General features: G+C 38.7%; 13 protein-coding genes across 13 annotated transcripts; 3 read left to right on the top strand and 10 right to left on the bottom strand. All coding sequences in view use genetic code 12, as the record gives it.

Annotated features, from left to right (window-relative positions):
* Positions 1-67: 67 nt before the first annotated feature.
* On the top strand, positions 68-2,579 carry SPAPADRAFT_57769 (uncharacterized protein; the record flags this gene model as incomplete). The annotated part of the gene is made up of 1 exon (XM_007372055.1): positions 68-2,579. The coding sequence occupies one exon, from the start codon at positions 172-174 to the stop codon at positions 1,450-1,452; it is 1,281 nt and encodes a 426-aa protein (XP_007372117.1).
* SPAPADRAFT_69123 (uncharacterized protein) lies at positions 68-4,967 on the bottom strand (the record flags this gene model as incomplete). The annotated part of the gene is made up of 2 exons (XM_007372053.1): positions 68-3,087; positions 3,166-4,967. 2 exons carry the CDS (start codon positions 3,382-3,384, stop codon positions 1,441-1,443), a joined length of 1,866 nt encoding a protein of 621 aa, XP_007372115.1.
* On the top strand, positions 2,985-4,967 carry SPAPADRAFT_57768 (uncharacterized protein; the record flags this gene model as incomplete). Its single annotated transcript, XM_007372054.1, has 1 exon — positions 2,985-4,967. One exon carries the CDS (start codon positions 3,517-3,519, stop codon positions 4,489-4,491), a length of 975 nt encoding a protein of 324 aa, XP_007372116.1.
* A 430-nt stretch (positions 4,968-5,397) lies between these two features.
* On the bottom strand, positions 5,398-13,032 carry SPAPADRAFT_63932 (glycogenin glucosyltransferase; the record flags this gene model as incomplete). The annotated part of the gene is made up of 2 exons (XM_007372048.1): positions 5,398-5,417; positions 10,276-13,032. One exon carries the CDS (start codon positions 12,548-12,550, stop codon positions 10,466-10,468), a length of 2,085 nt encoding a protein of 694 aa, XP_007372110.1.
* Positions 5,600-7,051, top strand: MRS7 (Mrs7p; the record flags this gene model as incomplete). The annotated part of the gene is made up of 2 exons (XM_007372052.1): positions 5,600-5,861; positions 5,892-7,051. The coding sequence occupies 2 exons, from the start codon at positions 5,600-5,602 to the stop codon at positions 7,049-7,051; spliced, it is 1,422 nt and encodes a 473-aa protein (XP_007372114.1).
* Positions 7,039-7,622, bottom strand: DUT1 (bifunctional dITP/dUTP diphosphatase; the record flags this gene model as incomplete). Its single annotated transcript, XM_007372051.1, has 1 exon — positions 7,039-7,622. The coding sequence occupies one exon, from the start codon at positions 7,601-7,603 to the stop codon at positions 7,124-7,126; it is 480 nt and encodes a 159-aa protein (XP_007372113.1).
* Positions 7,685-8,671, bottom strand: SPAPADRAFT_57764 (uncharacterized protein; the record flags this gene model as incomplete). Its single annotated transcript, XM_007372050.1, has 1 exon — positions 7,685-8,671. The coding sequence occupies one exon, from the start codon at positions 8,613-8,615 to the stop codon at positions 7,746-7,748; it is 870 nt and encodes a 289-aa protein (XP_007372112.1).
* TIF (translation initiation factor eIF4A) lies at positions 8,686-10,078 on the bottom strand (the record flags this gene model as incomplete). The annotated part of the gene is made up of 1 exon (XM_007372049.1): positions 8,686-10,078. The coding sequence occupies one exon, from the start codon at positions 10,032-10,034 to the stop codon at positions 8,832-8,834; it is 1,203 nt and encodes a 400-aa protein (XP_007372111.1).
* Positions 13,033-13,349: 317 nt separating the features above from the next.
* RPS21B (40S ribosomal protein eS21) lies at positions 13,350-14,742 on the bottom strand (the record flags this gene model as incomplete). The annotated part of the gene is made up of 2 exons (XM_007372047.1): positions 13,350-14,213; positions 14,698-14,742. 2 exons carry the CDS (start codon positions 14,719-14,721, stop codon positions 13,974-13,976), a joined length of 264 nt encoding a protein of 87 aa, XP_007372109.1.
* A 386-nt stretch (positions 14,743-15,128) lies between these two features.
* On the bottom strand, positions 15,129-17,820 carry SPAPADRAFT_57752 (uncharacterized protein; the record flags this gene model as incomplete). The annotated part of the gene is made up of 1 exon (XM_007372045.1): positions 15,129-17,820. One exon carries the CDS (start codon positions 17,801-17,803, stop codon positions 17,090-17,092), a length of 714 nt encoding a protein of 237 aa, XP_007372107.1.
* Positions 15,184-16,830, bottom strand: TRM2 (Trm2p; the record flags this gene model as incomplete). Its single annotated transcript, XM_007372046.1, has 1 exon — positions 15,184-16,830. One exon carries the CDS (start codon positions 16,828-16,830, stop codon positions 15,184-15,186), a length of 1,647 nt encoding a protein of 548 aa, XP_007372108.1.
* Positions 17,821-19,364: 1,544 nt separating the features above from the next.
* SPAPADRAFT_130963 (sphinganine kinase) lies at positions 19,365-20,816 on the bottom strand (the record flags this gene model as incomplete). Its single annotated transcript, XM_007372044.1, has 1 exon — positions 19,365-20,816. One exon carries the CDS (start codon positions 20,814-20,816, stop codon positions 19,365-19,367), a length of 1,452 nt encoding a protein of 483 aa, XP_007372106.1.
* A 149-nt stretch (positions 20,817-20,965) lies between these two features.
* CRL1 (Rho family GTPase) lies at positions 20,966-22,392 on the bottom strand (the record flags this gene model as incomplete). Its single annotated transcript, XM_007372043.1, has 1 exon — positions 20,966-22,392. A coding segment is annotated over one exon (898 nt), but the record flags the coding sequence as incomplete, so codon positions are not given.
* Between the last annotated feature and the right edge of the window lie 98 nt (positions 22,393-22,490).

Here is a 22,490-nt window from a genome sequence, read left to right as displayed (position 1 = left end):
CAGTAAGATGAGTCAACTTTATAGTATACTTATTTAACCCTTTCTCTTTCTGTTCTTTTTTTAAAATAACTCGACTTGCACATTCATTTGTTTACAAACATTACTCATACTTCACAGACTAGTCCGAAGATTAGCAATTTTAGCACATCCCCTAATCTACCCCACTCAATAATGTCCCTTCAACCAAGAATAAAATCCCCATTATCACGCACCCTTGAAAAATCGTTGGTGATAGAAACAAGTGAAAGTGTAAATACAACCGACACCGAAGTTGAGAGCCCAGTGGCTCATTCATATGCACCAGAATGGGAGTATCATCAGACAGCTACCAAGTCCAGCAATACAACTAACAAGGGAAACATCCCAATTCCACAACCGGAGGTAATGCAAAAGGTATTGTACCCCATTACTCCTCAATTGCAAAACAAGATTTTTAATGATAGAACTAATGTGAACTCCCTTTTGTCAGATGGAAAAAAGCCATTGTTGGTCATTACTGGGCCCTCGCATATCAAAGACACCAATCAAATCAAGGCATGTGCCCAATACCTCAGTTTGAAACAGGGCAATTCAATAACCAGCTCAGACTACTTGCCTTCTGAGATAAAGTCAATCTTTCATGACCCAGCTGAGTTATCCAACTTGCATTTAGCCTTGAGAACCAATCTTACAATGTACAACCACGCATACACATCACCACAGTCGCAAAGCATAAGAACATTCGAAATCGACAAGGGTATACCCAAATGTCGTTCCCTCCTTCGTGAATTATCCCAATATGCCCCATTAGTTTCCGAATTCGTCGACACATTGACACCACAATACCTTGCTGATTTTTACAGTATGGGTATAGTGGGGCCAACTCTCATTGAATCTCAGCTACATAGAGAATTAGCCTCGGGCTCATCGTACGCCGTTGGGTTCAGTGCCGGTGAAAAGTCAGATATGTTGGATCACAAATTGACTTCGTGTCTTGATTCAATGTATGCTACCCTGCAACCACACCAGTTCTTGAGTATTACTAAATACGGTACAGTCGCTGTCGTGGGTACTACGGGGAACAGTGACACTTTTGTGATTTTACCGCTTGGCGATGACATTACTGAACTTGTTGCTAAAGTCAATTCTTACAAGAATCTACAAGGTAAGACGGTTAAGTTGTTGCTAGACATTGGTAGAGTTTCCAATGATGATTACGAAACCAAGTTGATTACCTTGAAACTGGTGTTAGACAGTGAAGTAAGAGATCAAATTCTCGGGGTCATGATCGACTCGGGTGATCATTATGTCCCATACGACTATCAAGTGGACGACCGCGAAGACGTTGAATCATTATTTACATTGGTGGACAGAGCATCCAGTGAATCACTTAGTTTCGCTCCTAATTCCAATTATGAGTACTTCATAAATGCCAATAATTTATTGCTAGAGTTAAATAACTTAAATAAATAAACGAATTATCTTGTACACCACTCCTACAACCATTACTCCCCCTTTGAAAATATTCACCAATACCCATATTAGCCTTAATAGAATGACAATGAGGTTTTCAAGACAGAAATACATGATCTTATAGTTTGTTCCTTCTTTCATGTTCATCTTGAGATCTGATGGTCGGATTGTTTTCTTCAGGAATGATTCGTCAAGATGATCCAATCGCTCATTGACTTTACGTAATTCTAATGAAAGCGAAGCATTGATTTCACTGATTGCTCGATCACTGCTGCTCAACAAACTGTCAATCTTGACCGAATAGTTATCATTAACCATGTGTATAATCGACTTGATTTCGTCCAAGAATCCATGGTATAATTCTTCGTAAACAGGTAAATGTTCATCATTAATGCTTGACATTTGTCGAAGTATGTCAAATGTTTGCTTACCGGTGATACTATCCACCTTATTTTGAATTACTTGAAGATTATTGGGGTATGTCACAAGCAAGTGGTTTGTTCTAAGTACACACACTTCATACAAGTAATCCACACTGCTTACGATCTTGGAGAATGCATGTTCTCGTTGATCAACCGTGCACATCAATTCTGGCAGTTCTTCCAGGGGTACACTGTTTGTTGATACGTCTTCCTCTTCCTCTTCTTCTAAATCACTAGGGATAAGAGCAGGCAGGGAACTTGACCGCTTGGAAGGAACGAATTCCACATCCTGGATGGATTCATCGGGCAATGCTTCAATTTTGATTATCGGCGGTGATATGCTAGCTAACTTAGGATCATCGGGAGCTGCCACATCGGAACTAGATTCCGAATGAACGACTCGTCTGAACATTTGTGTATTTAGGATTTCATGGTGGTCAGAAACTTCTTCAATATCTGCGGCCGAAGAAGACGAGTCCCGTTCATAAAACTTCTTCATCTTATTACGGAGTTTTTTCTTTGGTGATTTCGACCGATGGATTTTCAACATGTTTAATTCACTATCGGAACTACCAGCCGTAACAACAGATTCATTCCTCCGATGGGTCGACTTTTTATCCTCATAGTCACTTACTGAATCAAACAACTTGTCATGTAATCGTCTAAGTTTCTTACGTTTACTCTTGGGTTGTGGGACGTGGTCTTCGGGTGGGAACCAGAGTTCTCCATTTGGTTTCTCCAATTCGTGCCAATGTCTTGCTCTCCATCGAGAATCACTAACGAATTCATTTAATTCAATAGCCCATACCATTCTCCATGTTCGTTTCCGATGATGTCCTTGGTTGTGTTTGCTGAATACGATACATGCAAGCGGGATAGTCTTGGATGAAAGTGGTTTAGGAAACTCCTTATATTTGGCACGGATCTTTCGGTTTCTTAAAATCTGCAACGGGTTATAGACTCCTTCTATACCAGGATGTTCCGTGTTCATGCCATGTGCGTCATTCCATTCGTAGATTCGTTGGATATAGAGATACTTCATTCCAATCATGGTTTTGACCTTCTCGGCCCGAACAATCGTGCTTCGGGAGAACTTACTTGGACTCATTTCTTGCGGACTAGAGGGTAAGTCCGAAGTCACTGGATCGATGATATTACAGTCGGCCCTGAGGGTGTTTCTGGTATCTAAGAACAAGTGTGTCAATTCACTGGCCTTTTTGAGTTCATCCTTGGATATATCGTGGGACGGAGTTTGCGTGGGTGTCAAAGGGGTACGTTTGTTTTGGATGACTTCTTCCACAGTAATGTCCAAGTCAAAACCAGCACCGTGTTTCTTTCTGGGTTTGACATCGTTGTACTGTTGTTCTTGCTCTGGGTCATGCTTAGATTTAGGCGAATTTTTCGATGGTTGTCTGTGGAGTGTCAGGTCAGGTGTCGTCACTCGTGATAGTCGTAGTTGTGAAGCCACCGAATTACCCGATGCAAGACGAGTAGCACCAGGCTGGGACATAATTGTGTAGTTGGATAAGCAATAACAGGAGTGTGTGTTGCAAGAATCCCGCTTTTTTCTAGTGCTGATAAATCAAAAAAATTCCGTTGCCTCCAACTCACTCGTCTACTTTCCCCAAAACATTCCACCGCTATGTCAATTCAGTTCGTGAAATCCACTAGTGATTTCGATGCATACTTGTCTTCTAACAAGTATTTGGTTGCTAATTTTACCGCAAGTTGGTGTGGCCCGTGCCAGGCTATAAAACCGATAATTGACCAATTTTACGAGAATGAAGAATATACCGGGGTCGAGATTGTTCGTGTTGATCTTGATGCCCAGAAAGAATTGGCAAGTAGATATACCATTACTGCAGTGCCAACATTCGTGTTCTTTGAAGATAAGAAGGAAATAAGCAGGGTTACAGGTGCAAATATCAACGCTGTGACTTCCCAACTTAACACCTTAAACACCAAAGCTGTGCTGCAGGGCGCGAAACGTAGTGGAGGCTCGTCTGTTAGTGTATTAGAACCTGGTGCTGGTAAGGAAGTCAAGCAGTTTATTCCTAAGGGGTACACTTTATTGAACACCGCCATTGACTTTGGAAATTTTGAAGCGTTGAATTCAATGAAGTTGTACGAAGGTGAAGTAAAGGACATTCTCAAGATTGACAATGAAATCAGTGGTGTTTGGTCTGATGCCGATTCACAAATGATTTTCTTTATTCCGTTATTGAATATTTGTAAAGTATATTCAATTTTATTTAAATTAAAGAAGGGGGAAAAGTACTCTACTGAAGGGTTAAAAATTGATAAAGAAGATTTGCAATCAGAAAGTCAAATACCCAACATTGTTAAAATCTGGCCAAATGTCCAATCAATTATTTCATTTGATGAAGCATCAAACGGTAATGCAGCCCATTCTGAATCAGTGGATGTAGACAAAATCAAGGATGACTGGTATGAATTTAAGTTAAAATTTGTTAGGTTTCAAAATGTCCAAAACTTGTGTGTTTTCTTAGATGGTGATGATGAAGATTTCCATACAGTTGTGGAAAAGATTGTACTTGTGGGTGTTAATGGAGATGCTATTAATCAAGGTACTGTTCAAAGTTTAGGTGAAGAGTAAGAGTCGTCTTGTACAGATAGGTTAGAATTAGATATCTATAAGTAAACTATATTCAAACACCTTAATCTGGGTGAGTTCTTTATGTTTAGTGTATTATGTTAAAAGTAGATTCACCCCAACTTACCACAGCGCGGAGAATCCTATTCTTATCCCCGAGAAGCTCGCCAATAAACCTCCGAAAAATCCGGAGACAATTTCACCTCTGGTTTCCACAACGTGCCGATGTACGACAAGACATGCAATGTCAAGTGCGATGATATTTTCCAGAGGTATACGACACATGCTGGAAAACAATAGACGAATCATTTATCGTTACTGGAGTGACTTCTCGGAACTTCGGATAAGTTTTTCGTCCGCGTGTACTGCATACTCCTATAGTTACTTAACTAATACTATATGTCAACATACAAGTAATATAATAAAAAAGAAAGTTGAAGACATTATGTTAACGAAACAAAATTAGTAGTTAATTGGAGTTTATTGTTTGGGTGCACAGTAAAAAGATTTGGGTAAGGGGAAATACCTATTTTGAACCAGAAATTTCTTCATCTTTTATATGAGCTGAAGACTTTTTTTTTATTTTACTGGTACTAGCTTCATACTTGGAGCCACATTTTCTACTTCTAGGTTTATTACTCTAACTTTTTTTTTTGAATTTACAACTAGATTAGATTGGTAGGAAAATATAATATCAATAGAATATATAGCTTGTTAGTAATAATTGCACCCCACACAAACGGGCCGAGCGAAGCAGATCCCTTTATTTTTTTTTGTTTTTTTGCGTGTGCTGGGTGGCACTGGCATTTGTTTTTCCTCTCCTTGTTTGTCTTGAACCGCTGGCCCAGTGGCGCCGATGCATTTTCTGCGAAATCTCATTCCAAGGGCAACTTAATTTTCACCTTCTGGGTTTTTTTCTTTTCTTCTTTCAACAGATCTAGCAACGTTATTTCTCACCTCTTCTTCCTTTTCTTCAATTGCTGGATATATACATAGTGGGCTACCTTGAAAGAGAGCACACTTTACTACAAACCTACAGCATTGCACCAATTCATATAGATAATAGGCCATCCGAATATTTTTGCCACCAAGAGAGTGAACCCGTGGAATAATGATATCACCATTCTTTAGAACCAGATCTATTGGACGATTCTCCAATGACATAATATTGACCAGCACAAGAAATCTAGTGCTCAAACTGGCGGTAATCGGTAACACGAAATATCCATTAAGACCTCAGTTGCATCTGAATGTCAATAAAAACACTGTCAATTTTGCCTTAATACATTCCGTCAGATTTCAATCGACAAAACAACCGGAACAAAAAAAAGCGGAGGAAAAACCTGCAAAAAAAGGAGAACAGGTTAAGACCGGTGAAGTGCCAGAAAATAAACGTACCGAAGTGATTGTCAAGGAGGAAGAACCAAAACCTTCATTATGGGAAAAAATAAAACATGAAGCTCAACATTACTGGCACGGTACTAAACTTTTAGGATATGAAATAAAAGTCTCTACCAAGTTAATGTTGAAGATGATGTCCGGGTATGGTTTATCCCGAAGAGAATCTAATCAATTACAAAGAACTATTGTCGATGTAGCTAGATTAGTTCCGTTCTCCATGTTTGTCATTATTCCATTTGCTGAACTTTTGTTGCCGGTCGCATTGAAGCTCTTCCCAAACTTGTTGCCTTCCACTTATGAATCTAATGTGGATCGTCAAAAGAAGAAGAACAAATTGAAGAAGGCCAGAACCAGTGCTTCGGAATACATCAAGCAAACCGTGGCCCAATCAGGACTCAAGCTTTCCAAGCGTATTACCGACAAGGAAAGAGAAGCGTTTGTGTCGTTTTTCGATGGAATCTCCATTGGTAAGAAACCAACCAGTGAAGAATTGATCCAAGTTGCTAGATTGTTCAAGAATGATAATGTCTTGGATAACTTATCTCGTCCGCAATTAGCCGCTATGGCCAAGTATATGTCGTTACGACCATTTGGTACTGATGCTATTTTGCGTTACCAAATCAGACATAGACTATTGACTATTATCAAGGATGACAAAGCTATTGATTATGAAGGTGTTGACAGTTTGACTATCCCTGAATTGCACATGGCATGTCTGCAAAGAGGTATCAAGACCAGCGACGTATCTCCAGCAAAATTAAGAGAAGATTTGGAAACTTGGTTAGATTTAAGATTAAGAAAAAAGATTCCATCAACCTTGTTGATTTTGTCTTGTGCTTACACTTATGGTGATAAATCAAGCAGTCTTGATAGTTACTATGATGCATTGTTGGCAGTATTGTCTTCCATCCCAGATGAAGTGTATAATGTTGCTAAATTGGAATTATCTGATGACTCTAAATTGAAATTGAACATGTTGAAGGAACAAAGTGAGTTGATTGAAGAAGAAAACTTGCGTGAAAAGGGTATTGTTTATCAAGTCAAGGATGACATCAAGTTGGATGAGTATGAAGATACCGCCACTGATGGTATGAAGATTGAAGAAGATGAGCAGAAAGAGGATTCGAAAGAGAAGGAGAAGTCCAAAGAAAAGCAGCAATAGTTTTATATTAAAGCATTTTTTATTTATTTCAATTCCATGTAAGTAACTATATTAAATATACAACCCTTTTGTCTAGTTCTTACCAGTAGATCCAAACCCACCTTCACCTCTTTCAGTACTGTCCAATTGTTCGGCAGTAATTTCTTCAATGTCAGCATTGATGATTTTTTCCAATACTAATTGAGCAATTCTATCACCAGCATTAATTGGGAAATCCTTATCGGAATGGTTAAACAAGACAACCTTGACTTCACCTCTGTAGTCAGCGTCAATGACACCAGCACCAGTTGAAATACCGTGCTTGACGGCTAAACCTGATCTTGGAGCGACTCTACCGTAGGTTCCAATAGGGACAACCACGGAAATGTCAGTGCTTACTAAACCTTGACCATGTGCAGGGATGACGGCTGATTCAGAAGAATAGATGTCATAACCAGCAGCCAAAGCGGAACCTTTAGTTGGCAATTTGGCTTTTGGAGAACGTAAGAAAACACGCAAGGTGTCAGTGACGATCTTTTGCTTCTTGGCTATTTGTTCAATTTGGGTGGTCATTTTGTCTGCAAACTATGCTGAAGAAGAAGAAGAAGAATAGTGGGACTAGAGAAACACGAAATTTCATTCTTTTTTTTTTTTAATGTGTAACACGCGTCACAACGCACAATAAATTACACAATGACTTTGTATTATTCTATTACTACTGCCCTATAACATCCAAATATCCTTCCCGTTTAAAACATTGGTATAACTTAACTTTCAACACCGTAGGTACATCCTCTTGACTTACATCTTCTTCATTCACACTAATATTCGGACTAGTACTCTGTCTCACACAGTAAATCTCTTGCTCATTTAATCTCCTCTCTATTTTAAGTATGGGAGACTGCTTATAAATACACTGAAACATTACTAATTCAAGAAATAACACAATCAAATCGATAAACAACAACTGAATCAATCCTAGCTTCAATAATTTTTCATGGTATGGAACTTCCGGCAGTATATCCGGAACTTCCTCGCCTATGAACGAAACAACCCACCAAGTTCCATAGGTCAACTCCTGCAACTGGCCCCGGTTCACAATGGACACCATCCAACTACACACAAATAAAATGTGGTACAACAACACAAACAAACATTTCGTATATAACATGCGACAAACAAATCGCATTCGGTTGTTCAAGACAAATTGTTGCTCTTCCGGTTCTGTAGTATCCAGAAGCAAATGTCTAATCACTTGTAGATTAGCATTTGTAAGTATTTCAATCGAGAGTACTACTTGATAAATGCAATGAAACAATAACGGTATCAATGCGGCTGAATGACAGTACTTTACATATTGATAGAATGCAAGTACGTAGACTATCAAGCCTAGTTGGCCAATCAAGTGATGCTGGGCTTTGGTTTTGGTGTTTATGTAGGTGGTGTTGAAGAATCTGGTCATTTCTGTTGATTGTGTGAGTTGACTGGCTAGTCGTTCGTTCGTGGTGGCTTTCTGTAGCTGCCTGGGTTGATACAGAGTAGACCCATATGAACCAGGAAATGATCCCGGCATTGAATGATTCATGTTGCTGTTGCTGTTGCTACTGTTGTTGCTGATGATCTGGTGCTAATTGCGCCTTCGGATTAAAATGCGTGGGGCAGTTGCAGTTTTTACAGTACCAGAAAAAAATTAAGGAGGGTCTTTGTCTCCTACACAGCCAACTTAAAGAGATTTTTGTTCTTTCAAATAATATATAGAATATGATAAAGATTAACTAAAACAAAGGGAGAATAAACACATTTACTCAGAGTAACCGAACAAACTACCGACATCGGCTGGCATTTCTTCGATTTGAGTAGAGTAGAACTTTTCGATATCTCTCATCATACCGACATCTCTGTCAGTGACAAAGTTGATAGCAATACCCTTTCTACCGAAACGACCACCTCTACCAATTCTGTGAATGTAGTTTTCCTTGTTGGCTGGCAAGTCGTAGTTGATAACCAAGGAAACTTGTTGGACATCAATACCTCTAGCTAACAAATCAGTAGAGATCAAGATTCTGGAAGATCCGGATCTGAATTCCTTCATGATGGTGTCTCTGTCAGCTTGTGGCAAATCAGCGTGGATGGCAGAAACGGTGAACTTGTTTTCCTTTAATTTGTTGGTCAAAAATTCAACCTTGGATCTGGTGTTACAGAAAATAACGGCTTGGGTAACAGAAATAGAATCGTACAAATCAACCAAACAGTCAAACTTGTATTCTTCTTGTTCAACGTTAACGTAGAATTGCTTAATACCTTCTAAAGTCAATTCATCCTTCTTGACCAAGATTCTAACTGGGTTGTTCATGAATTTAGTGGTGACTTCCAAGACATCTTGTGGCATGGTGGCAGATAACAAAACAACTTGGGTAGTTTCAGGTAATAAACGGAAAATGTTGTAAATTTGTTCCTTGAAACCAGAAGACAACATTTCATCGGCTTCATCCAAGATAAACATCTTAACCTTGTCGGTTCTGAAGTATCTTCTTTCAATCATGTCATAAACTCTACCTGGAGTACCAACAACAATTTGAACACCAGACTTGAAGGCTTCGATATCGTCAGACATAGAAGTACCACCAATGGAAGCATGGACAGTCACCTTCAAGTATAAACCAATAGAGGTGATGACATTCTTGATTTGTAAAGCCAATTCTCTAGTTGGGGCTAAAATCAAGGCTTGGGTGGCCTTTTCATTTTCGTCAATTCTTTGCAAAGCAGCAATGGTGAAAGTGGCAGTCTTACCAGTACCAGATTGGGCTTGGGCCAAGACATCTCTACCTTCAGTAATTGGCAAGATAGCTCTTTGTTGAATAGAAGATGGAGATTCGTAACCATAACCAAAAATACCTCTAACGATATTTGGTTTCAAGTTTAAGTCATCAAACTTGTAGACGACATTGTCGTAGTTGGTTTCAATCAAACCAGCGTCGATTTCAGTAATTCCTTCAGAAGCCATTGTGTGGGTTTATACTAACAATTAGTGTATGTATAAAAGGGTGTGGTGATATGAAAAAGGGAAGGGCAACGAGTGAAAAAAAAATTAAAATTTTTTCTCCTACACATTGGATCACGGAATTCCGGGTAACCACATCTCAACGGAGATCGAGTCACGTGGTGCCCATTGTTGCTGCATGTCGATCCATTTTCGCAGTCGCAGCAACTTACATGAATCTAATGAAACAACCTACAGTTTATAGTAAACCTTATTCGTCTATTGTACAAAAGTACATCTAGAAAAGTATATATAAGTTTCATGCAAAGTCTTCTAAAAACAGTTATGGAAAAAATATGAAAAAATCAACGTTTTATCTAAAGTCTTGAACTGAACTAAATCAAAATGACAGTATTAAGAAAGCAAAAAATAAACAACAAAAACAACAAACCAAACTAGTCAAACACTCTTTCTGCTCTGTAGGCAGGTCTGAACTCCCATGGGAACAACTTAGGAACATTATAATCTTCTTCAATCTCCTCTTCGTATTCCTCTTCTTCTGGAAGTTCTTCTTCCAATTCTCCATAGTCTTCTTCGAAATCATCTTCATCAATGACACCCGATCTTTGAAGTTCTTGATTCACTTCAGCAAAATTGATAAAGTTAGTTGCTGCGTTATCACTGGATTCTGCACTTGGGGAAGAAAGTGATCTTGGTTCTTCAGTGGAAGTACTCTTGTCAAGTTGTTGTAATACGTGAGTAGGGAAGTAGTCGTATTTAGTGTCAAATACTCTTTCTGGTTGAGCGTAATGATGATCGTACACTGGGACTGGAGCTTCATACTGGGGTTCTTCATGATGTTCTTCGTGGTGTTCTTCGTGGTGATGATGCTCTTCGTGGTGTGGCTCATGATATTCTTCATGGTGTGGCTCTTCGTAATGATGTTCTTCATGGTGGTGATATTGAGGTTCCTCATGGTGTGGCTCTTCGTAATGATGTTCTTCATGGTGGTGATATTGAGGTTCCTCATGGTGATGTTCCTCATGATGATGCCATTGAGGCTCTTCATGGTGATGCTCTTCATGGTGATGATGCTCTTCGTGGTGGTGCCATTGAGGTTCTTCATGGTGATGGTGGTGGTGATGCTCCTCATGGTGGTGTTCTGGCTCGTGATATGGTTCATCCCAGACATTGGTAAACGATCTCATACCATGCTCCATTTCATGGCTACCATCAAAATGGTACTCATGTACGGGAGGTGCTTCTTTAGTTGGATCCCACATGGCATCAACACTAGGTTTGATATTATCTTCAAATTGCTGATAATTAGCTGGATCCAATAATGACTGAGGTTGAGAATGATCAATGGGCTCTGGTTCTGGTACATAAACTGGTTCAGGTGGTGGAGGTGGTGGTGGATGAGGAACATCCCAACTTTCTTCATGATGATAAACTTGTTCTGGTTCTTCGTAAACAAATGCTTCACTGGCAGGAGGACTAATGACTTCCTGAATACTACGCTCACCAAATTCTTGAATCCAGATATTCCACCAATCTCTATGAATACCACTCACAGTAGAGCTTGATCTCCATGGCTTGTAAGGACCAATGAAATGGATCACTTTAACTTGGGTAGTGGAGTAGTTGATATAAGTGACAGCAGTGGAATGATAGCGGCTCAATGTTTCAAAAGTTGATCTGACAACTTCTTCATCGTGTTTATCTTGATCTTGACCACCTTCACCTAATTCAGCTTCCAATGGACCTGGTGTTGGTGCACCAGGGTATTCTGGAGAAGTGGAGAAATGCTTGTATGCTGGTAAATATTCGTATTGGGCACTTGGAGTCACATTATACAAAAATGGAATTTTCACCCAATTGGTTTCTGCAGTGGATTCTGCTTGCTGAATGTTGGATTTCCCTGCTTTGAGTAAACTTTGAACCCAATCTGGTTGAGTGTTAAAATACTGATTCAATAAACCTTGATCAGCACCATCAAAGGACACATTTGGGTTTATGGCGGATTCTTGCACTAATGCATCTAATTTAGAATAGTCATCTAAATTTGGTTTCAATACAAATACACCCGAGTTGAAAATGTCAGGAAACCCGCTATCTGGAGCAGCTAAGATTTTGTTTTTAGCAAAATCCAACTTTAACAAATCAATTACACTGCCTTGATCACCGGTGGGGACAATTGGCAAAGTATCTGAATCCAAATACAAGATTTTTTCATATTGAATCAAGGACCAAAGTTTGACCTTGGTGAATGTTTTGCCCAATTCTGGTCTTTTCAAATCGTGGTATAACTTATCGGTGATTTTGGACTCCAAGGGGTCAACATCAACCAAATCATCATAGTATTTAGATAATAATGCCAAGTGGTGGGAGGTGAAATTCTTCTTGTCAATCAAAATTCCAAGTTTAAGTTCCAGACCATCTTCTTGTTTTTGAATGAGTTTCTTTAAAGTAGATCCTAAGACCAAGGCCCCGGCAAGATAACTGGGGTTATACAAAAGAGTGAATATAGCCTGGGTCATTAGTTTCGTTGTTTCTGATAAATTTATTTTGTCCACTTAAAAAATGTGTATAAGGGGAGGGGGGGTTGGGGTTGTGGTTGGGGTAGTAACAGTAAAAGGGGTAAAATGATTGTAACGATTGTGGAAGGTACAGAAGCAGATGTCAGCGAAAGCAGCAATTGAGATCAACAGGTGGAAACTAAAACCAAATGTAAAGAATTTATATTGAAAATTGTATGTGTAAATGTGTGATTTTTTTTGTGTGTGGTGGGTGCTGGTGTTGTTTGATGATATAATGAACTTTTGCGTGGGTTAATGGTAATCCGAAAATAGAAAGCCCACCAGTTGCAAAACAAGAACCAACGGAAATTAAAAAAATAAAAAATCCACAGAAGAAAAAAGTCTGACTGACTGAAGAAAAAAAAACAAAATTTAAACTTTTTCCCTACGATAAGCTCGTTGCAGTAACTTGCAGAAAAAGAAGAAAAGTGAAATGGATTAAATGGTTTTAAATTTTTTTTCAAGGGGGGGCAGGTGGTGGGCGTTTTATACAAGGTGAGGGTTGTCTATTTACTGTGGTGATTTAATTTGTCTGTCTAGATGATTTGTTTACATTTCATGCATGTTATTATTCAATTAAGTGCTGTCTCGGTTTAGCCTTCTGCCTAATTAGGAACAGAAATTGAATATTTTTTAGTCTTTTTTAGCGCAAAATAAAAAATTACACATTCACACATTTACACATTTTCAATGTAACAACGACATTAAGCGGGCACAAACCATGTGCCCCTACTGGTAAAAGGTCGTTTAGATAAACTTTAACGAATTATCTAATTATTCTTGGCTTAACTGATTTACAAATGTACAATTGTGTATGAATACTGAATTATATTTCGTTACGGGCTTGCGCGGATGTCTCTGCACCACCCTGTGCTGGGGGTTAAACTATATTAGGAGTTACAGCAATGCAAAACCCTAAAAATCTAAAATCCAAATATGGAACAATGGAACAGCGTAAAATATTAATTGATTTCAAGAAAAACTCAATGTCAAATAATAAAACAGTTTCACTTAGGATTCATAATAATCGGATTTAATATCGCCTGTATAGATTTACGTACAACTCTATAAACTAAAGGAACCAAAGAACAACTCAAAACCATCATCAGGTGGAATTTGCTCTCTTCTTTTTTAAGCAGTGTTGCATTGTTGTTGATTGAAACATAAGCCTACTCCGCTTCTCTCGTATGATCTGCCGTACTATGTAGAGATCGAATGCCAATTTGATCCGACAATTATACTATTTCGTAATATTCTTTACAACCTGCACACATCTGTACATTCTTAGACTAATTGTTTATTACATGAACATTAAATATACACACACCTGAAGAACTTTGTTTTTTATAAATTAATATATATGCACATATACCTAATTACACTCTTAACGGGAGTAAGACCAGACGTTCTTTAATAAACCATCTTGTTGAGCCAATCTGTTTAAAGAGTCATCAGCTTCACCTCTACCTCTGATGTAACCGGATAAAGCGTAGGTGGTGTTGGAACCTTGGATGGCTCTACCTTCAGCATCAACGTTAGCAATGCTGATTTGGACAGAAGCATGGTCCTTAGCTTTGATAATTCTGTTGGTAGCAGAACACTTTCTTGGGACGTATAATTCAACCTATATCGTATGTTAGTACTATGCCTCTCATTGCAAAAAAAAAAAACAAATTTGAGGAATATGCAAATTAGTTGAACCTGACATTATGTGTAGCTCCATTATAAATAAAACAAATATTATTGATAATTCAAACTGTAGATGTAATTTGGCTGGCCTGAATCTGGCTTGCTGATTCGTAAGGTTTGGATTCTTCTCAGAGTCCATAGTTCCTGCAATGATGTTGATGATGACTTTGGACATCTTTTCTCCAATGACTACGGTCAACCTGGAACTTCTTACAGGTTTACGTTTATCAAATCTTCCAAATCGTTCTTTTTGCTTTAGTTGTGGTGGTGACTTGTGGTTGAAAAATTCACAGTACAGTTTATGTTGCTCTTTCACTAATATCTTCTTGATTCAAACTTTCAAAAGTTCAACATTTCAACAGGTGAATAACTTGTTCCTTCGCATATTCTTCATATTCACATCGAGGATCCTTACATACTAATTGACCTTTATCGTTTTCCATTTTGGCTTGTTTATTATTAGTATAGTATCAAGAGAATACACTATGTTATGAAAGTTGATAAACTTTTTTTTTCTTTAAAATTTTCATTTTCCTGAGCGACCCATCCAGTCTGTTGGTTCTGTGCAGGCACATAGTTAAGAGGATTTTGGTCACCAAAAGAAAAAAAAATGTTAGCGCTCGTAAATTATTTCTCAGCATGAGATATTTCTCTTCTAGGGTTGTAACCCTATTGCACGTGACCACTGTGAAATCGTTTGTCTGCGAAAAAGCAAGAGCTATGTTAAATAATGTATTAATAGGCGACAGAGATATGTAATTCCGCCTTAGTTATAAACTATGCAGAATCTGACGTTATGACTGCATCTTTGCACATACATGTTCTACAATGCGGTTTGACAATAAAAAATGCGTGATATTTACGTTGGATTAATCCGGATCGGATATGTCTATTTGCAGCCATTTCTATTTCAATGCTAATACAGCAACACTTTCAACATGGTGTGTTTGAGGAAAGAAATCAAATCCTCTTATACTCTCAACATAGTAATCTTTACCATGCTCGGTATTATTAATGAACCATTCAACATCACGTGCTTGAGAATGGACGTTACAACTGATATACACGATTTTTGCGGGATGGTACAGGGACAATTGATTCAAGAATACATCATCACATCCTTTTCTTGGAGGGTCCAAAATCACAGATGTTCTGTCAGCTGGGGTGTCAATATTGGCAAATATTTCTTCGGCTTTACCAACTATAAATTTTGCATTTTCGATATTATTAGCTTGAGCATTACGTTCAGCAAATTTGACAGAGTCGGCTGAAACTTCAACCCCAATGACTTTAGAAACATTTTTGGAACAAGTTATTGAAAACAATCCAGATCCACAATATGCATCTACCAAATAATTACGTTGGTCTGGAGTGGAGTTGGGGATGGAAAGGTTTGATTTCACGTAGTTTGTGACAATTGGTAAGATAGAATTGTTGTTTTGAAAGAATTCACCAGCGGAGAATTCAAATGTGTACCCATTAATATACTCTTTCACGATTTGTCTGGTATTGGTTACACAAGTCTTGACTAATTTGGTATTTTCTTCTTCAACACTAACTTCCAAATGTGAAACAACTCCATTTTCATCAACTGATCCTTCTCCTAATTTAACCTCTTCATCATTATGCACGACTTTGGTATCCTCCCTAAGTAAAATGGTAGCTCCTTTCTTATACTTTTTAAACTCCCCTTCAAATTTCCTTCGTTCATTCTTCATACCTGTATTAATTATAGCAGTTCCGATTAAACACTCCTCAATATCCAAAATAGACCCATCTGGACCAAACTCGCCATCTTTTCTCCATGTTGGTCTACCCTTGGCACCAAATCCTACGTTAGGTCTATATTCCAACTCCTTTTTGCTAAATGGAACATTGAAATGAGGTGTCAATTTAGTACGATAACCATATTGCAATGGTGATGCCTCGGTGTTATCGACATTAGGCAATCCTCCAAGTTCATTCAACTTAGGAGCAAAGTATTTGTATGCATTGATGATAGTTTGTCGTTTGAATTTCAACTGCTGATCATACTCCACATTTTGATATTGACATCCCGAGCACTTTCCAAAGTATTTACAGTTGATTAATGAGTCTTTACGTACAGGGGAAGGGGTCTCGATCGAAAGCAAATCGGATTCAACATATAACGGGTGGGTCTTGAACACTTTGATGGTGCCTATGTCGCCTGGTAATCCAAACGGAACAACAACAATCTGTGATTTAGTGGAATCTTCAGGGTGGGGGATGATAGATATCCCATCACCATTGGAAATCAATGCTAAGATCTTGACATTGGAAACTATACGGTGGTATTTTGCATCCGCATCAGGATCATTCAAGACATACTTCATATCATTGGAAATGTTGTCCTTGGTGAGATTATGTTCTTTCAACACTTCTTCAATTTCGTATTGGAGAACTCCGAGGGGAGAAGTAGAATCCACTTCCTTAGTCTTGTATTTCCGTCTGTGTACTTTCTTCTTTGGTTGGTGAGTGACTGGCTTTGCGTCAACTTCTGATGCTGGTCTTTTCTTATCGTCTTCAGTCATTACTGGTATGTGTTATTTATTTAAAAGTACAATATAGTTACAAAATAGCAATATACAACAATCTAGACCGGGGGACTTGTGGTAGTAATAGCAAAAGGAGTAGCTTGTAAATAAGCAATAATACAAATCGATAAACATCATTAGAAATAATTTCAATGAGCATCAACAATTTTTTTTTGATTCGTCTAAATTAGGAAATTGGAATCACGTGATTTTTCATAAGCAGAAATAGTTACATTTGTTTGGTTGCGAAAACGACTTAGGAGTCATACTTGTCGGGCATGTTTGCATTTAACCACAGTAGTGGTTTCTTCTTGATTGTTCCATTACGATCATAACTTCGGTATTCTTCTAATTCCCGAATGACTTGATCTTCAGTGTATCCTTTGGCTTTGCCATTTTCAATCGCATCATAAATTTTCTTTCTTCGAAGGAAGGTACGTGATTCAGTATCGTTTCTCCATTTCGTTCCATACTTGATTTCTAATAGTTTCAACGGTGGTTTGTCATTTAGACCATATTCGTATTCTTTCCAGATATCACTGATTGACTTGAGACTTCTTTCTAAGCGGTATTTCGGAATATCTAAGGAAAGGTTGGCCTTGCTGGATTCGTCCAGTTTTCTCTTCTTCGAGGGTTTGTCGTCTCCATTGGACGAGCTTGTATCATCATTTGGTTCACCTGGGGCGGATACTGTGGTAACTGCTGCTGTTCCTGTTGTACTGTCACTTCCAGCTGTACCTGCGGTAGTCCCACCACTGCCAGTTCCAGCTGCATTGGTGTTCCCGCCATTATCACCCGACAACTCATCTATATTATGATCAATATCATCATCTCCAAAGAATGAAGTTCGGGATTGATTAGTGTGTCTTAGTTCGGAAGGTGGAATGGTTGACATATATTGTACAGCTACTGATCCTGGTTTATTCGAAGGCGCGTTGCCCTCGCCTAGTAAATTGGGCAACGGAAGCATATTATAATTACCTATGGCACCCTGTTGTTGCTGCTGCTGCTGCTGCTGCTGAGTCGGATTTGTTTGTTGGTGGTGGTGAAGTTCAGTTGTCTTGTCCTGGCTCTTGCTTTCTTTTCTTCTCTTTTTCTTATGGGGTTGTTCATGGAAGTTCTGTTGTGGTTGACGTGTTTGTTGAGATGTGCTTCCATTCCTCGACGATGCAAATGGGTTTAAATCAAAGTTAAATCTTGGCGGTATGAACGGTGATGTTGGGTTTGAGGCATTTCCTGGTGATCTAATCCCAAGAGATTTCCCAAGCTGAGGTCGATTTAAATCATCGACTTCATCATCGAAATGTGTTGTCGGTACCGTGTTTGTGGCTGCTGACGCAGGGTTTGTGCTTGGTGTGGTGGAATGAGCTGAGGGGACATTTAAATGGTGTTGCGATTGTAATTGTGGATGTACTGATTTCTGGGGGTGGTGTACACCTGCGGCTTGGGATAATTCATCGAGATCTTTGCTTAGGTCATTAATGTGTTTGGCAAATAGTTCAATGGTTTTAAATTGGTTCGCGAATCCATAAGATGATGACACATTTTGCAGAATGTATACGACTTGCTGTGATAATTCATTGACATTTCTCTTGGTTGCTTCCATAGACTCGTAAATGTAGTTTAGCTTTAGGTTGAATTGGTTGAATTTCTCATTTGTTGTGTTTTGATACGTGTTGAATTGATTATGTAATTGGTTGAGTTGGGAGTATATGTCGTTGATTGCTTGATTAGATAGCGTGGTTTGTCCATTGCTGTTTCCACTGGGGTTAGTATTGGTATTGGGTTGGTTAGTAGGTTGGGTTCGTCCCGCGGTGGGCGTCGCCGTGGTATTATAATACATCGCCAGAGTCGATTGGGCGTTACTATACGTGTCGTTCATGATATTATTTGCGATTGATTGATTTTACACCGGTGAAATTAGAATTCTTGATTGATCTTATGCGTGCCGGGTTAATCTATCTTAATATTTTTTTAAAAAATGGCAAGGTTGTTGGGGTTCTTAGCTGGGCATACTCACGGAAAACACCAAAGTCAGATCTATAGTGTTGTTTATAGCCTAGATCTCCTGTTGCTGTTGGGCCGCTTAAATCAAGTTACAACCGATTAGATTTGCAAGCACGACTGGAGATTTTGGGCACTTGGAAAAGGAATTACAAAACCGATGGTGATTGCGTTTTAGACTAGGTATGTATTGCGCTCTCGGAAACTTTATGGAACGACTCGTCTATCCAACTTTTAAAACTCCTGATTCAAACTCTTGATTCGTCAAGCTACAGATCTAATGTTTTTGTTTTAGCGTAGATTGGGGTTGCCTTTGTTTGTTTTGTTGTAAATACAACGGACAATTTTTTTTTTTTTTGTGTCTGTCTGAAATATGAAATTGCAGGGACAAATTGTCTGTCAGATTTTATTTTTTTTGTTTCCCCTGATAAAGAGAGGGGGGGGGGGGGCAGGTGCTGGCAAATCGCACCATTTTTCTACAGAGTGTAGGAGTTAACTAAAACTTAATCTATGAATTAAATCCTAAGCTATACAGGGACATACTGGGTAGCCATAAAAAGCCCCCACACAGCGGTGGTACTAACACCAGCATAAACGATAACTCTCCCAATAATCTCCACGTCGTATCGTGGTTTAAACACGCCGGCGACTTCCTCCACTTTCTCTTGTAAATGATGTTCTTTGTTATAATCCAACATTTCGAAGTAATCTATTTCCGTACTAGGGCCAACTTCATCTCGTTGATTATGAGCAGTTATTCCCTTGATGAACGTGTTTATGTCTCCGATTTCGCCGGTTTCGTTGGAAATTGACGCGGATCGGATGGCTCGAGTAGGCGCTTTGGTATGAGCTGTGGCGATGAAATTCTTTCTTGGCAAGTTAACCCCGATGAATTTATAAATTGGTGGCAAGATTGTAAAAATCACCGGCTTGGAAATTGTTTTCCAAATAACTACTAGGGTTACCCCTAATATAAATCGAACAACAGTTTTCCATGGACTTTGACTGCTGTCGAATGGAAGTAGGAATGGATCCTTGTGTAAGTTTAAATTAGCCAAATACTGGGTTTTGAAGGCAACTAAATGTGACAAATCAAGACCAATTAAGACACCGATAAATGCCACGGAATCATCAAAACATGGACAATTGTCAACTGGTTCAGAATGAACATGAATGAATGACATGAATAACGCAATTATAATAATCGCACTAGGAATAGCTCCGAGTGCATTATTGAATAAGAATTCATCCCATTGCTTTCCCCAATAATGTCTAAATGCAAATAAAGAAGCACCCACTGATGATCCGATGAAAATATCCAAAAATCCATGCATTCCACAGTATAATCTTCCGAAAATCAATGAAAAGTAGTAAAGAATCAACCCCGACATTAATGCCCAGTATTCCCCGCGGGAAATATCTAAATTAACAAGACGAGAAATCAATACAAGCGTAACAGCAGTAGCATTTGCCAGATGGGATGAAGGGAACCCGTATTCTTGTGTGGTGTATGACGACATGGTGATTCTGCGTAATGGTGGGGATCTTGGTCTGGGTAAACAAAAGAAATCCTTGAGGAATCCTGTGAAATAGATCCCCAATCCAAGCACATACACTAGATCACGAGATAAATCACTAGCACCAAACCAGATAGGTGGTGGAAGCATCAACACGTAAAAAGTATGACTGGCTAAGTTGGCGGTCCACGCAAAATAAAAATCAAGAATTGGATGTCGTAACTTCGTTTGTAAACTGTATAAATAACTTGATTCGGCTCGGATTATAGGTAATAGTTTTGATCTTAGGCTGTATCTGAATGGGGAGAGACGGGCTTTATAGTGGTCATTTGATTGATTCCCAGCGTCATCGGTGTGATCGGCTTCATCTGCCAATCCATGTGATTTAGACTTGGATTTTCCTTCGGATTGCTTGTCTCCTCGTCTCTTGTTCACTGTTTGTTCGCGAACTGAAGACGTCATTGTCCCTGCTTCCATTGGACCTAGGTAAATATTGCGTTGACAAAAAAAGTTGACTTTGCTCACACAAACATTCCCTTGTCTTACCCTCAGTGGTCAACTCCAATTTTTCTTCGTTCCCCTAAAAACAACAAGGCGGTACGCGCTATTTGCCTAATTACATCAATATTAAAAAAAAACTCTATATCAAAAACACATTACAAAATTATACACTTTCTCTTTTTCTTTGCATTCTTTCTGGTGAATGCAAATTCATCATCATTATATGGGGAAGTTGGCGCATTATTGCTATTGTCATTACCAAAGTCTCCATAGGGGTTTTTCGTATAGTTATCTTCAGTCAATGGTTGGTCCAATAATGCCGTGGAATCAAATGAAGTACTATTAAGATGTCCTCGTCTTGAGGTTGACGAATGTTGTCTTGAATGGGATGCATAATGACCACCATTGCTGCCTCCTCCATTTCCCAACACTTTCGACAATCTATTTTTCGAAGTTCGTTCGTATTGTTCTTGTAATTCCATTTTTCTTTGAAAATGACTTAATGCAAAATTAAACACGGTTTTGATGTTGAACATGGTTTTGGCAGAACATTGCACGTATCCTACCGCATTTATTTCTGTGGCTAATTGTATAGGTACGTCGGGATCAATGTCACTGTGTAAATCACTTTTTGTACCAACCAATATGATGGGGATCCCAGGACAAAAGTGGTTGACTTCTGGAAACCAAATTTCCTTAACATTATGCAAACTAACAATATTATCCAACGAAAAGCAGATAAGTAATACATCGACATCGGGATAACTCAATGGTCTCAATCTATCATATTCTTCTTGCCCGGCGGTATCCCATAATGCCAATTCGATAGTCTTGCCATTGGGTGATTGCACAGTGGTGACGTAATTCTCAAACACAGTAGGCACGTAAATCTCGGGGAATTTCTGTTGGGCATAACTCACTAAAAGACATGTCTTTCCGCACCCACCATCACCAACTACGACTAGCTTCATATTGTAGTTGCTACGCTTTTCAAACACATCCTGGACTTTATAGTCGGGAATCACGGGGTCGTCCCTGATGATAATTTTCGGCTCATTGTATTGTTGAAACAGGGGGTTTCTTCGATGTGTTTGCTGATTAGCCACTTCGTAAGGGTTGAATGTGGGTTCTTCAACGGGCTGTTTGGGCGATCTTCCTATGAATGATCTTCTCTTCAATTGTGTAGCTGTGGTCATACTAGCTTAGAAGTTAAAACAAATGAATGAATAGTAATAAAATGCTGTGTATGTTGTATATATATACGACGGTATGTAAACAAAAAAAACTTCTGGCTATTCTTGCTTGGGATTTTTTTTAGCTTAATTTGGAAATGTTGGTTCGGTAAAGACGAACTAGGAATGCAAAAGTGGGGAATATGTTTTTAGTGAATGCGAATATAATAACTGAGACTGCAATAATCACAAGTGGTCTTCTACTGTATCCTGTACTGAATCAATTGATTGGATCAAATCAAAAAAAAGGAGGCAGGGAGGCACTTACTTATCAGATGAAATTTTAAGGTTAAATTTTTTGCCTTAGTAAAAAAAAAAATGTGGTGTGTCAAAAAAAGGCACAACGATTATTTTTATCGGTTACTATTTTTAATTTTCAAAACAAACTAAAGACAAAAAGATC

Source organism: Spathaspora passalidarum (assembly GCF_000223485.1).
Source record: "Spathaspora passalidarum NRRL Y-27907 unplaced genomic scaffold SPAPAscaffold_1, whole genome shotgun sequence".
Lineage (NCBI taxonomy): Eukaryota > Fungi > Ascomycota > Pichiomycetes > Serinales > Debaryomycetaceae > Spathaspora > Spathaspora passalidarum.
The sequence above is the reverse complement of the archived record's forward strand: the minus strand, read 5'-3'. Positions and strand labels throughout refer to the sequence as shown.